This window comes from Pomacea canaliculata, linkage group LG2 (assembly GCF_003073045.1).
Source record: "Pomacea canaliculata isolate SZHN2017 linkage group LG2, ASM307304v1, whole genome shotgun sequence".
NCBI classification, from domain to species: Eukaryota; Metazoa; Mollusca; class Gastropoda; order Architaenioglossa; family Ampullariidae; genus Pomacea; species Pomacea canaliculata.
The window spans coordinates 14,887,734-14,899,845 of NC_037591.1; the positions used below are offsets into that span (position 1 = coordinate 14,887,734).

The following is a 12,112-nucleotide window of genomic DNA, read 5'->3' on the forward strand; positions in this document are numbered from 1 at the left end:
GAATTGTTTTTTTTTCCGTTATTCCAGAGAATACAGCGCCAGTCCTACAGGTGCCTGAAGCTATTTACGTCACTGTACACATCATAGCCAAGTTTGTCGTCACAGGCGTTGATCCTGACGTCAGTGACAGATTGACCTATCACCTGTTAGATGACGCCAATGGAACTTTAAGAATCAACCAATCAACTGGTGAAGTCAGCGTCAACATGACATCCTTAACACCTTTTAAAGTCGAGTAAGACTCATTCTAATAGAATACTGCATTGGGTCCAGCCTGTTACGTGATGATACGTTATGTACGTATTTATGACAAACAACAGATCACAAATTTGATATGGTTGAAGCACACTTTAAATAAATTATGTAAATTATGTATAAATTATTGCTTTTAAGCAGTGCCGTTAGTTTCAACAGTGGTAAAATCTTCAAACCGGACAGTGACAGCTACCTTGTAAGATGAAAATTTTAAGACTCATTAAAGTTGAAAGGCTACATTGCTTTATTCCTATTATGTTCATAATCAGAGTATGCGATGGTCATTAGGGAATAAAATACTTAACACCAAACTAAGAAAGAGTTTCCATTAAAGACTAATCCAGATGGTTCGCGTGTATTGCATATATCCATAGATACGGGCGATATAAAGCTAACCTATAATTTTGAGCCTCTAAAACTGATCTCTTAATGAATTATCCGGTACAGCTTCCTCCAGTTCTAAGAATCAGCTACCATATCACGATAAAGGCGGACTTTGAGCGTCTGAATAATCCGAAATGTCGCTCATTCTCTTTCTCTGTTTGGTGTTAACTTATGGAAATCTTGTAATTGATGTATTAGCATGACGTATGTACACTGTTCGCGGCACTCGTTGATCGCGGGTGCGAATCACATACTTACCAGATAATTCATTAACAATTTTATATCACCTACATATATCGGAATCTGGTTTCAAGAAGCAAATTTCAGGAAGATTTATTTCCGTTCTGCACATTTTTAGGATTTATGCCGTGGACTCAGGGCGCTCAGTCTCCTGTAGAGTCCATTCCAATCGTCGCCTGCTCCGGGTGTTCAGGTCACGGCACGTGCAACATGTCGGACACTAGAGACGTGCTGGGTGACCACGACTTCCAGTTCGCCGTCTGTCGGTGCGGACCGGCCTGGGCGGGAGACAACTGCGAACTGGACAGAGACGGGTGCAGTGACAGCCCTTGTCACCCGCTTCAGAACTGCACAGACATACCAGCCAGTCGACAAGGCGCTAGTGATATCGGGTACGTTTGTAGCTCGTGTCCACAAGGGTTCTTTATGAGAAAACTCTTCCCGAGATTGCTACGACGTGGACGAATGCCTAGTACGTTACGCTGCATGGGTGCGCCATGCTGTGCGTCAACACGTACGGCAGTTACGAGTGTTCCTGTCAGGAAGGCTATCGTCTGAGCACTAACGCCATTCCTGTACTGACGTCAACGAATGTTTGGAGAGAAATCACAACTGTCAGCAGATCTGTACCAACACTGCTGGCAGCTACCAGTGCGAGTGCGAGGCAGGTTACACGTACGACAGCACCTCAAAGTCTTGTACTGTGAATGCCGACTTTTCCCAGGTTTGCAGGACCAGCAACTGTTCTCAGGGCTGCAGAGTGATGACGGATGCTGCAAACAACAGCCTCGCGCAGTGTTTTTGTTATCTGGGTTACGACCTGGACGTCAGGGACAACGTGACGTGCGTGGACCGCGATGAATGTCGGGACAAAGTGTGTGACCAGGTGTGTAACAACACGGCGGGCGGCTTCTCCTGCTCCTGCTACGACGGCTTCGCCCTGAACAAGGATGAGCGCACGTGCTCGGCCTGCCCGTATCTCAAGTACGGCTCCGGGTGTATCGAGACGTGCACGTGCAGTGGCAGGAGCGTAGCGTGTCATCCTGTACGGGGCTGCGTCTGTCAGGACGGCTGGACTGGCCCCACGTGCATGGATGACGTCGACGAATGTGTAGAGACCCCGGATGTGTGCCGCCTCGACCAGACATGCGTCAACAACAGAGGATTGCACTATTGTGTCTGTCGTTCAGGTTACACTTCTAACGATAGTGGAGTTTGTCAAGGTATGTTTGTGAGTTCAACAGTAGGGGATCTTACTCTTGTGCATGCCGTGTGGGTTTATTTATGACCCGGATGGAGGTTGTCAAGGTATTCTATTTTGAGGACCTTCCTTTACCTGTCTGCCGGTCTCTTTCTGTTGCTTGACATGTGTGTAACCATAACTACACCTTTTGCACACGTCACTAAATTATTTGACACCAAAATATTTTTTCAGCTGATTAATAATGCAAAATTAGTAATTGTAGTATTTATAATTATGAATATATTTCTATATTTTATATTTAGATATCGACGAATGTACTGTCAGACAGCCCGTGTAACGAAAACGAGGAAATGCACCAATGTCCCGGGTGATTATTACTGTACCTGTAAGGCGGGTTACAGCAAGGCAAACTCAACAAACTGTACAGGTAATTTTTGTGAAGAGATTTTTAAGGGAATTTTTCGAAAGTTCGCATAAACGACTTCTGAGTTCTATTTGCTTATACCGGAATTTCTCGTCATCTTTAATAAAAATTAAAATCGGCCATTTTTCTTTGTAAAAGCCTGCATATATTCACAATCTTACAACTCTAAAGAAACACACAAACAAACAAACAAACAAAAGCACACAAACACACACGCAAACACGAAGGAAAATTTTGTTTATGCCCGTTTCCTTCTGTAAACCGCTACTTTAAACACAAAACCATTTGACATTGCAGACATTAACGAATGTGCAATCAACCGTGGAGACTGCCAGCACGACTGTGTCAACGTCCTCGGCTCCTTCGACTGCCGTGTAAATACGGCTACAGACTCAACGCTGACCGCAAAACCTGTACTCTAGGTACTTCCTTATTTGTTGTTGATTCTTTTTTTTCTGAAAATTTTGGAGAATAAATCCTTATTTGTCGTAATTGATATACCATAATGAAAATTTTGAAATAAATCCTTCCTGTATTATAATTGGTATATCAATGTTAATATTTAATTGTATCAAAGGAGGTGATAGGGTGTCATTAACCCTAATCGAGCAAACGACCACAAATATATATTTTTTTGTATGGCTTATTTCAGGTTGGGATGAACTCCATTTATAACTGCCAAACATGGTTGTACATTGTATATTAGAACTGACTGTTTTGTTTACCAAAGGCAGTTGATGCTAAAAGCTCACATATTCAGAGACATTGTTTAATACAGATAGGATGTAGTAGGAATAACAAGTTTAATTGTATTTCATATTTACAAAGCTTAATGTTAATGCTAATTAATGAAAGAATTTAGAGTTTGGTGTTGTTGGTTCATCTGAATCTTTACAATACAGGATCCTGCAATTTCAAATTTGAGAGTTCATTGTGAGGATCGGACCTGTAAAATCAAATAATAATTTTCAGTATTTTTTCTGCGTGATCATGAAAAAATACTGAACACACTTTTTAAAAAATGATGTACATCCATATTTCTTCCCTCTGAGAGAGAATTTGAAATTCCATGACAGGTGTGATTTTATTCTGCGTATTTGGACACCGTAAACAGTTTGTCACAAATATTGTCAGTTTGCGACTTATGGATATAATTATGTTCATTCACTGACTGAACACGTAAATACCTTACATGTTTTACTTGTTTTTTCTGATGTACCTTACAACAGTGCGTGGAGTTTGTAACAACGCGACGATGTGCAGCAAGGCTCACGGATGTACCCTTGACGATAACAACAACGACTTGTGTTTATGCAACAGCGGCTACACGATCAACCAGAACTCACTGACCTGCAATGGTAAGTTAAAGTATGATAATAGTAAAATAAACTATCCACCGGTCTTCACATTTAAGATGAAAAGTTCTTCAGTCGATCCACCATCCGACGTTATGTGTACATACATAACTGCATTTTTTTGCATCATTAATCTATGTACATTAAAAGAAGAGTAAAATATTATGCTAATGTAAATTAGAGTTTTCGAAGTAAAAATGTATTTGCGACATTCTATTTTCTGATTAATAAAGAGCATCTATTTAAAGTAAAAGAACGACAGTTATTTTATGATTCTGTTGTAACGCTGATGTCTAAAGTACACTTTTCTAGTATGACCAATATAGTTTATTTATTTGTTTTAGATATTAATGAATGCTCAGCGGGACTGGCCAAGTGCTCTCACACCTGTATTAACACACCTGGCAGTTTCACCTGCAGCTGTCCTGTCGGAATGAAGCTGGATAATAACGGACTGACATGCTCCAGTAAGAATAACATACTGTATCACGAATTTACATTAAACACCATTTTTAGAGTGGAATTTTTTTAGGTTAATTCTTGATAAACATATGTTTATCTACTGATAAGATTATTGTATTTCCTATTACAGATTGTTTCCCGGGGACATTCGGACCTAATTGCAATCAAGTGTGCGCATGCGCAGCCGGCGCAGAACGCTGTGACATTGCTTCCGGTTGCGTGTGTCGTCAAGGTTATGAAGGTGACAAGTGTGACAAAGATGTTAATGAGTGTCAGTCAGGAATGTTGCCTGCTAATTGTACAGGATCAAACGTAGAATGTGTCAACACTAATGGAGGCTACACGTGCGGGTGTCGTCAGGGATTCGCTGCAGACAGCAACGGCGTTTGTCAAGGTACATGGTCATCAATGCTACCGCATGTTCAATCTACAATTCCCTTATATTATAATCTTTTATTGAGTTAATATTTACATAAATATAATTCTGTAGCTGTTTCCAATACAATATAACCGTTATTTGTTGTTGCTGTTGCATATTTATTTTTTTTACGGCATTGCACCCAGTCCTTATTGCTTTTTGTTATTTTGAAGTTTGTAGAACGTCGTGAACAGCTAATAAAACTTTAATTACAAGGCACAGTGTTTACGATCATATTCGTTTGGCGATTATTGTTCCCCGAACTATACTTTCTGTCCATCATATTTATTATGAATGATTTATCTTTATCACATGTGTAACTTTTAATGGTTAGTAGATATTGACATTGGCCGTAGACTGTCGGTGTATAAGCGTAGTAACCTAATGGTTAATTGATGCACTCATAAAACTATTTACTTCTTCCTTTTCAGTGAGTCAGTAGGCAAATGCTGATAATAGGATATACACTTTCTTTTTAATTATAACAGATATTAACGAGTGTCTCGAGTCTGACTGCGACCAGCACTGCAACAACACCATCGGCAGCTTCCACTGCTCGTGTGATCAAGGATTCTATTGGGATGAAGACACACAGACATGCAAAGGTAAGACTAAAAACACTTCGATTTCATGAGTAATTTGATGGGTGTTAACTGTCACAGGGTAACTGAGAGTTGTAACTGATCGCTAATATGAAAATATTTACAACAAATTGGTTTAGAACTGTTGAAATTTTCTCCATTACTTTCATGGCAATTGTATCTTATGTTACAGATGTGGACGAATGCGCGTCCCTGCAGAGAAATGTTTGCACTCAAAGCTGTGAGAACACCGCCGGCTCCTACCGCTGCTCCTGTGACGTCACAGGATACATCCTCAACAACGACGGCTTTCACGTGCAGAGGTGAGTTTGTGAAGAGGCAAGAAGTCATTGTACGAGAGCACGGATACTCAGAAAATTATACATTATCCTACGTTCACCTGGATTGCACTTTATACTTGTCAAATATCGCTATAATTATAAAGATCTAGCAAAAATGTTTGAGAAGTCACGCCATGCTAACCAGTCTCCGTAACTAAAGTCGTAGAAGAAAAATGTAAGTGCTCAAGGTAAAGCAGACAATCAGTGGCATTCAGAATGTTAGTAAAGAATTGAACATTATAACATGTGTGTGATCTTTGAATAACATAAAGTGTAAACAACATCTGTTGCAGCACTCACCGTCTGCCAGAGAACTGACTGCGATGACGTCAATGGGGGATGTGCTGTGGAAACAAACGGTGAGATTTGCTTCTGTAACAGCGGTTATCATCTGGATTCGGATGGAGTTTCTTGCAGCCGTGCTCAAGGTAAGTAGCAATGATGAAACATAATTCTTTCTTTAAAAGTATTTGTTCATATAATTATCCTTGTACTGTAAATTTTGTAAAATACTTTATTTTTACTCCCTAGTATTATAATGTATTCTTGGAAAGCTAATACAGCATGGACAATATTACTGATAGCAATTCAAACACAATACATTCCTGTGATGATGTGGAATATTGTTAGGTCACACGAGAGAATGAGTTGAGTCACACAGAATATTCAGCATCAATGGTCGTCGGTTAGTTTCAGAAACTACTGAGAATTCTACACAAGAAGTTACTACTGGCAGTGCTACACAAGAAGTTACTACTGTCAGTGCTACACAGGAGGCTACGTCTCAGACTGTGGGAAACACACCAGAGCTCTCGACGGACATCAGCAGGAGCACTACAACATTGTCGTCTTCCTCGGTGCAGACGGCATCCGTCATCGGTGGAACCCTTGTAGGTGTTGTGGCTGCTGCTGCAATGCTGATGATAGTAGAACTGAATCTATAAGGCATCTTTGCAGTTTGATTATAGGTGGAAAGCTGAAATGTTTTCTGATTTATTTGAAGAACTTGTGCCCAGGCTGCTAAAACTTTAGTATTTGTGCGGTTTGCTTAGAACACTGCTCATCTTGGTTAGAACACTGACATTTGAACTCATGTGTGATCCACTTATCTGTTAAATATTTCCGGGCTATTAATAGCTTGTAACTTAAAAAAAAACAACTATCAGGAGTCTTTTATACACAAAGAAAAATGTAATGCGTTAATGGCGAAAGTAACATGTTCGAGTCGTTACACACACTGTTTGGCGCTTTATTATGTAAACAATCATGTGGCAGTGTATACCCCATATTTTTGGAAGCTATTTACTGAAACATTTTTTTCTTTATTAAACTGAATATACTTAGCACATGTGCTGTCTGTTTTTTTTTTTTTTTTAAATCCAGCTTCCAGATGTTCTCTACACTATCATTGTAATCTATGCTTTGGTTATTGCATTGCTGTCGCGTATTCTTTTCTTTTCTGCATAAGTTAAAATCTTTCCCAACCTGTTCAACATATTAAATGTTTGAGGTTTACAAATTTTATATTATGGTGGAGTCTGAAGAGGCTAGACTGATCCACGTAAACAACAGTAGGAGTGTGAAAAAATCCCATTGCAGTAGAAAACAAAGTATCACTCTGTCTGTAAAAATATTTTTATTTAGATTGTTGTTATATGTACAGTATTGTTTACATGAATCAATTGATGTGGATTTTATAAATTTATAAATTTATGTTTTAGAGTATGCAGTCTCCTAAGAATTCTTGTTGCTCTTATTTTTGTTGTTGTTATTATTAATTAATCATATATATATATATGTTAATGTCTTTGTCATAGATTGTTTTAGTGACATGAGCGAAGCAGTAGTCTTTGCTTGAAAGAAATGAAGATGCAGACAAACTTAACTGCTGTTTTCTATTTAATGTGGTTACTTTCTAGCTAGTCTGCTTGTTACTCTGTCAAATTACTTACAATAATGACATGTAGGAAGCGAAATTTTAATGGATTTAAATATAAAATTCCAATAAATTATTACACTTTAGTATCTTTAAATTTTAATTCTTTTTTGGTATGCCTATGTCTGATGTGGTGCAATGTTATGTAGTTCTTCTTATTAGTAGCATTATCTTTCTAATCATCATCATGATTTTTATTATTACATAAAGTGGTATGCTTGTGTAGCGAGAAATCTCTACAAGTGGCTAGCTTCTCCCTGCTTTACACTCCCGGCTGACCATAAGAAAACAGAAATAGAGGTTGATGGTGGCTAAGGCTCTGAACACAATTAGTACTCTCTCACACACACAACACACAACTATCTGTTCTGCATGCAAAGGGCTCATGGGAGAAGATTTCGTAGAGTGTATTAGTTAGAGGGTTAAGAATGGATGTTCTTATTTCTTCGCCTTCCGATTTGGTTTCTAAAATGTTTTGTGCGCTATTTAAACATATGAAAGTTTTACTTTAAATCAAGGAAAATACTTTTAAAATAAAAGTATATTTATTGTATTAACTGACTGGACACTGAGGTATTGCGTTAAACTGGAGAGACAAAAGAAGGCATAACAGGACTCAGTATGGTATTAATAATATTCTCTCCACGAATTTTCACAGAACACCGTTTATCTTTTATCATCTGACAGCAACGCTTTCTTGTCATTTAATAACCCATTCATATCATGGAGGCAGTGTAATTACATCGCATGAAATATGAAACTGTTGGATTTACTTTTGGCAAAAGGCTTTAACGATGAAAGAAATGTCGGTACTCTCAGTCACATGAGTAAATAATCTTAGCCACAGACTTTAATGTGAGAGAAAAGTTTTTACAGAGACATAAAACCTTTCACCTTTGTTTGCACACGAAGATTTTAACTGTCGATATTTTTCTCTGAAGCAGAGTGATTATAACTGTCGATCTCGATCTCTCCCGCAATCCCCATTACTCTCTGTCTCTCTGAAAGCAGACATACAATCCACAGTCTCTTTAAAAATCATGTCTACCTGAAACTTGAGAAGGCGGAACAAGGAAGGGTCTTGACGAGGATTCGCCACTTCGAAAATGGCTGACATTTGGAGCTAACGGCTTCCAATTACCATTTCTACAGGCAAACCGGAGAATAAAAGACTATAAAAATATTTCATTTGTCAGTTTATTGCCTAAAACATCGCATAACGTTCAGCAAAAATTCACAATTGTTTCACAGGAAATTGTAGCTGTGTAACCATATTATTTGCAACAAATGAAGAGAATGAAGTCACGCGTCGATTCACAGCTTGCTACCGATCATTGGTTCCTCTCATACAGTACACAAGTACTTACAATATTTTTAGAGTCCCTATTGCCCCTCCATCAGTGTATGTGTTTCTTTTATTTTAGCCGCAAAAATAATTTGAGACCTATCTCACATGGTAATTGCCTGATTTTCTTCAAATAAAATAATTTAGTAATCAGGAATATGAGCATCATTGTCGTTAAAAGACTGCTGTAACCAAAATTTATTTTCTGTTCCAATCTGGTTTCTGTATGTTGTTAGAAATTATTTTTTTTTCTTCTAATTATTGGTATTAAATCTTAAACTGTAACGAATATATTTTATCGGAAAATAAAATTTTCGTCTTATGACTCAGCTGCAACTAAGGTTTCCTAATTTATTCATTTTCCCTTGTCATTCAGCACATTTTAATGCTACAGATATTTCGCCGTCTGCTTTGCCCAGTCTTTTTCGTATGTGAAGGAAACATAAAATGAATAACTAGCTCAGAAGACGGAAGAGAAGAATGGATGACGCTGATGTTTGCAGTCAATATGGATCATATTTTTTTTGGCAGGAACATTCTTGTCAGAGATCGAGTCCTTATGAGAATTCTAAGCTCAGAAATTTGAAATATGTGCACTATTGTTCATACTTACACCTGCCATGAAAAGGTATTGCTAGATATAAACATGAAGAAAACGATCTCGCTGACTATGAGGCTCTTCAGATGAAATTAGAGTATACATAGATTGTGAGAATGATTAAATAACACGCCATTAGCCACATCTTGATAGTGTATGACAGCTGTTTCATATTATTCCGATTAATTCTCTTTGTCGGCCATTTATGTTTTTGTGGCTCACAACAAGTTTGCAATAAACCTACTAAACAGCATTCAAACAAAAAATGTCGGATAAATTCATTTTAGAAATACCAGTCTACTTATGTAATAAACTTTACAGAAATAACTGTTTAACAAAAGACATCAGCTCCATACAAGGAGATACACAAACAAGCGATGCAGACGACACTCTCACACCACTGTTTGTACACACCACACTCTCTTATTCGCAGCAGACGACACTTGCAATATGTGACTGGGTCAGACATTTCAACTGACATTAAAGCAAACTCTTCGCTTTAAGCATACACACATTTTCATTTCAGTACATGTTTCCAATGAAGAAAGAATTGATCTTTGTTTCCCTTTCGGGTAATACACATCAGACTAGTATACTACTCTTTAAAAAAATATATGAGGTCCGATTCGAAAATCTTTTCTCTAAAGTAAAGAGCTATACAGATTGCAGATATACAGTGAACTACTTTTTCTAATAAGGTATATTATACAGACAAATATTAATAAATCATATTCTTAATAACGCACATCATCCGTGACAAATTATTTGATAGAAGTGTAAAGAAATAGAAAAGGGGAGACCACTCATAACCAAATCAAACTGATTTGGAGGTTCTTTCCCTTGAAACACAATTTTGAAGTGTTGGTGAGTGTAGAGGTATGGTCTTATTTTAAATACATTAATTAAAGCAGTGTTTGACAAGCTGTGTTGGTTTCCACATAACTGTTAATATACTAGACAGGCTGTTGGCTGTTTTTTTAATACTTTTAATGTGTAATTATTTCAAGTGTATTTCCTCCCAAACGACTTTCTCTTAGCTTACCTCTGCAGGTGTTGTTCGCTACAGTAAGTTGGTCTCCATCATGGCAGAATCACACTGGATTGTTCTGTATATCAAGTGTTCAGCTGTGGGCAACGTGTTAATAGAATGATTGTAGAAATATGAGTTTTTCTAAACAGTCTAAAGAAAACGGGTAACTGAAGGTACACACGATTCCTTATTATTGTTTGCTTCCTGTTATTCACACTATGTCGTACTCGTGATGCAGGAATGAATAATAGAGGACAGGTAGAAGACACCCAGCTAACCCTTCATTTCACGGGAGAACGATTACATAAATAGACCGTTAACAAACACGGATACGCCCTCATAAACCATAGATGGCTTATTGCAGCAAGAAATAACCTCCCCATCCAGTCAAGATTGTTGCAAAAGTTTTGATATCCGTTAGTTGCGTATTTCTTTGAACTACCTTCTTCTTTCTTTCTCTGTTTCGGTCCTCTGCCCCGGTTTCTTCTTCCTTCGTTTTTACTTTACATTATTTTCATTTCTCAGTATTTCTGTTCCTTTTCTTGAATTTTATTTTACTGACTGCTTGTATTTCTATTAATATCCTCGTCTCATTCTTTTCTTCTTTCGAGTCTATGAAAACGTTTCGGTACATTTCACTTCCGGCATATCCAAAAGCTATTAAACATTTGTTTCGTTCCTTTTTTTTTAATTAAACAATATGAGGATGATTTTAGTGACAATACCAAACGCCCACAGACAACACTCAGTGACGGATCTACGTGTACCTTGATATTCTTACAGACTGGAATAATGACAAAGAAGCTTTATGTGGAAAAGTATTAGCTATGAACTATTTGGTCATACAATATGTCTGCATTTTAAAATTATGCCATGTGGACAGAGAGAGAGAGAGAGAGAGAGAGAGAGAGTGGTGCAAACACGCAGGTAAAACTAATTTCACGCGAGATTGCTTTGATAAATGAACCGTTAAGGAAGATGGCTGTTCTGCACGTCACTGCCTGACAAGTTTCTGCAAGTAGCGATCTTGTTTTTACTCTAATGGCATTCCACATCTGTTCAGCAGTACCATCATAGAGTGTGCCTTTGTTTCTTTATAACAAACGCTCTCTACACCCTTCTCTCTTTTGGACTAACCTTCGTCTCCTGGTCAAAGACAAAATGATTTTTTTGAAGGAGAAAAGAGCGACTTTTACAAATTCAAATGATCTGTGTGGGAAAGAGCCCAGTGAGATGAAATTCGCGCTGATCGAAGAAGTTCCCAGCAAGTGCAGACCTAAAGAACTCATGGAGCTTGCTTCTAAACGTGGTTAAGTTCATACCTGTGTAACCGAGTGTTGCGTGGTGAGGGGAGTAGAACAGTGACCACAACAGTCCAGCACTCAAACCAGAAAGGCAGGAGCCTGTCAGCAGTTACACAATTCTTTTAATGCCAATAGATCTACAGTCACGGCTGCGTCGCTTGTCTCGCACCTTCTCTGCGGAGTTTTCTCCCCTGTCCTTACGTCTCAGCTCTGCCCTTATATACCTCGCGGGTGT

General features: G+C 38.2%; 1 protein-coding gene and 1 long non-coding RNA gene across 2 annotated transcripts; both read left to right on the top strand.

The window, feature by feature from the left end:
• The first annotated feature begins 2,308 nt into the window (after positions 1–2,308).
• On the top strand, positions 2,309–2,894 carry LOC112554928. Its single transcript, XR_003097349.1, has 2 exons — positions 2,309–2,510; positions 2,805–2,894. It is a non-coding gene; the product is annotated as an uncharacterized LOC112554928 (long non-coding RNA).
• An 837-nt stretch (positions 2,895–3,731) lies between these two features.
• On the top strand, positions 3,732–7,686 carry LOC112554881 (fibulin-1-like). The gene is made up of 7 exons (XM_025222951.1): positions 3,732–3,865; positions 4,207–4,329; positions 4,455–4,718; positions 5,231–5,347; positions 5,517–5,646; positions 5,958–6,092; positions 6,355–7,686. Exons 1-6 carry the CDS (start codon positions 3,763–3,765, stop codon positions 5,980–5,982), a joined length of 762 nt encoding a protein of 253 aa, XP_025078736.1. The 5' UTR covers positions 3,732–3,762; the 3' UTR covers positions 5,983–6,092; positions 6,355–7,686.
• The last annotated feature ends 4,426 nt before the right edge of the window (positions 7,687–12,112 follow it).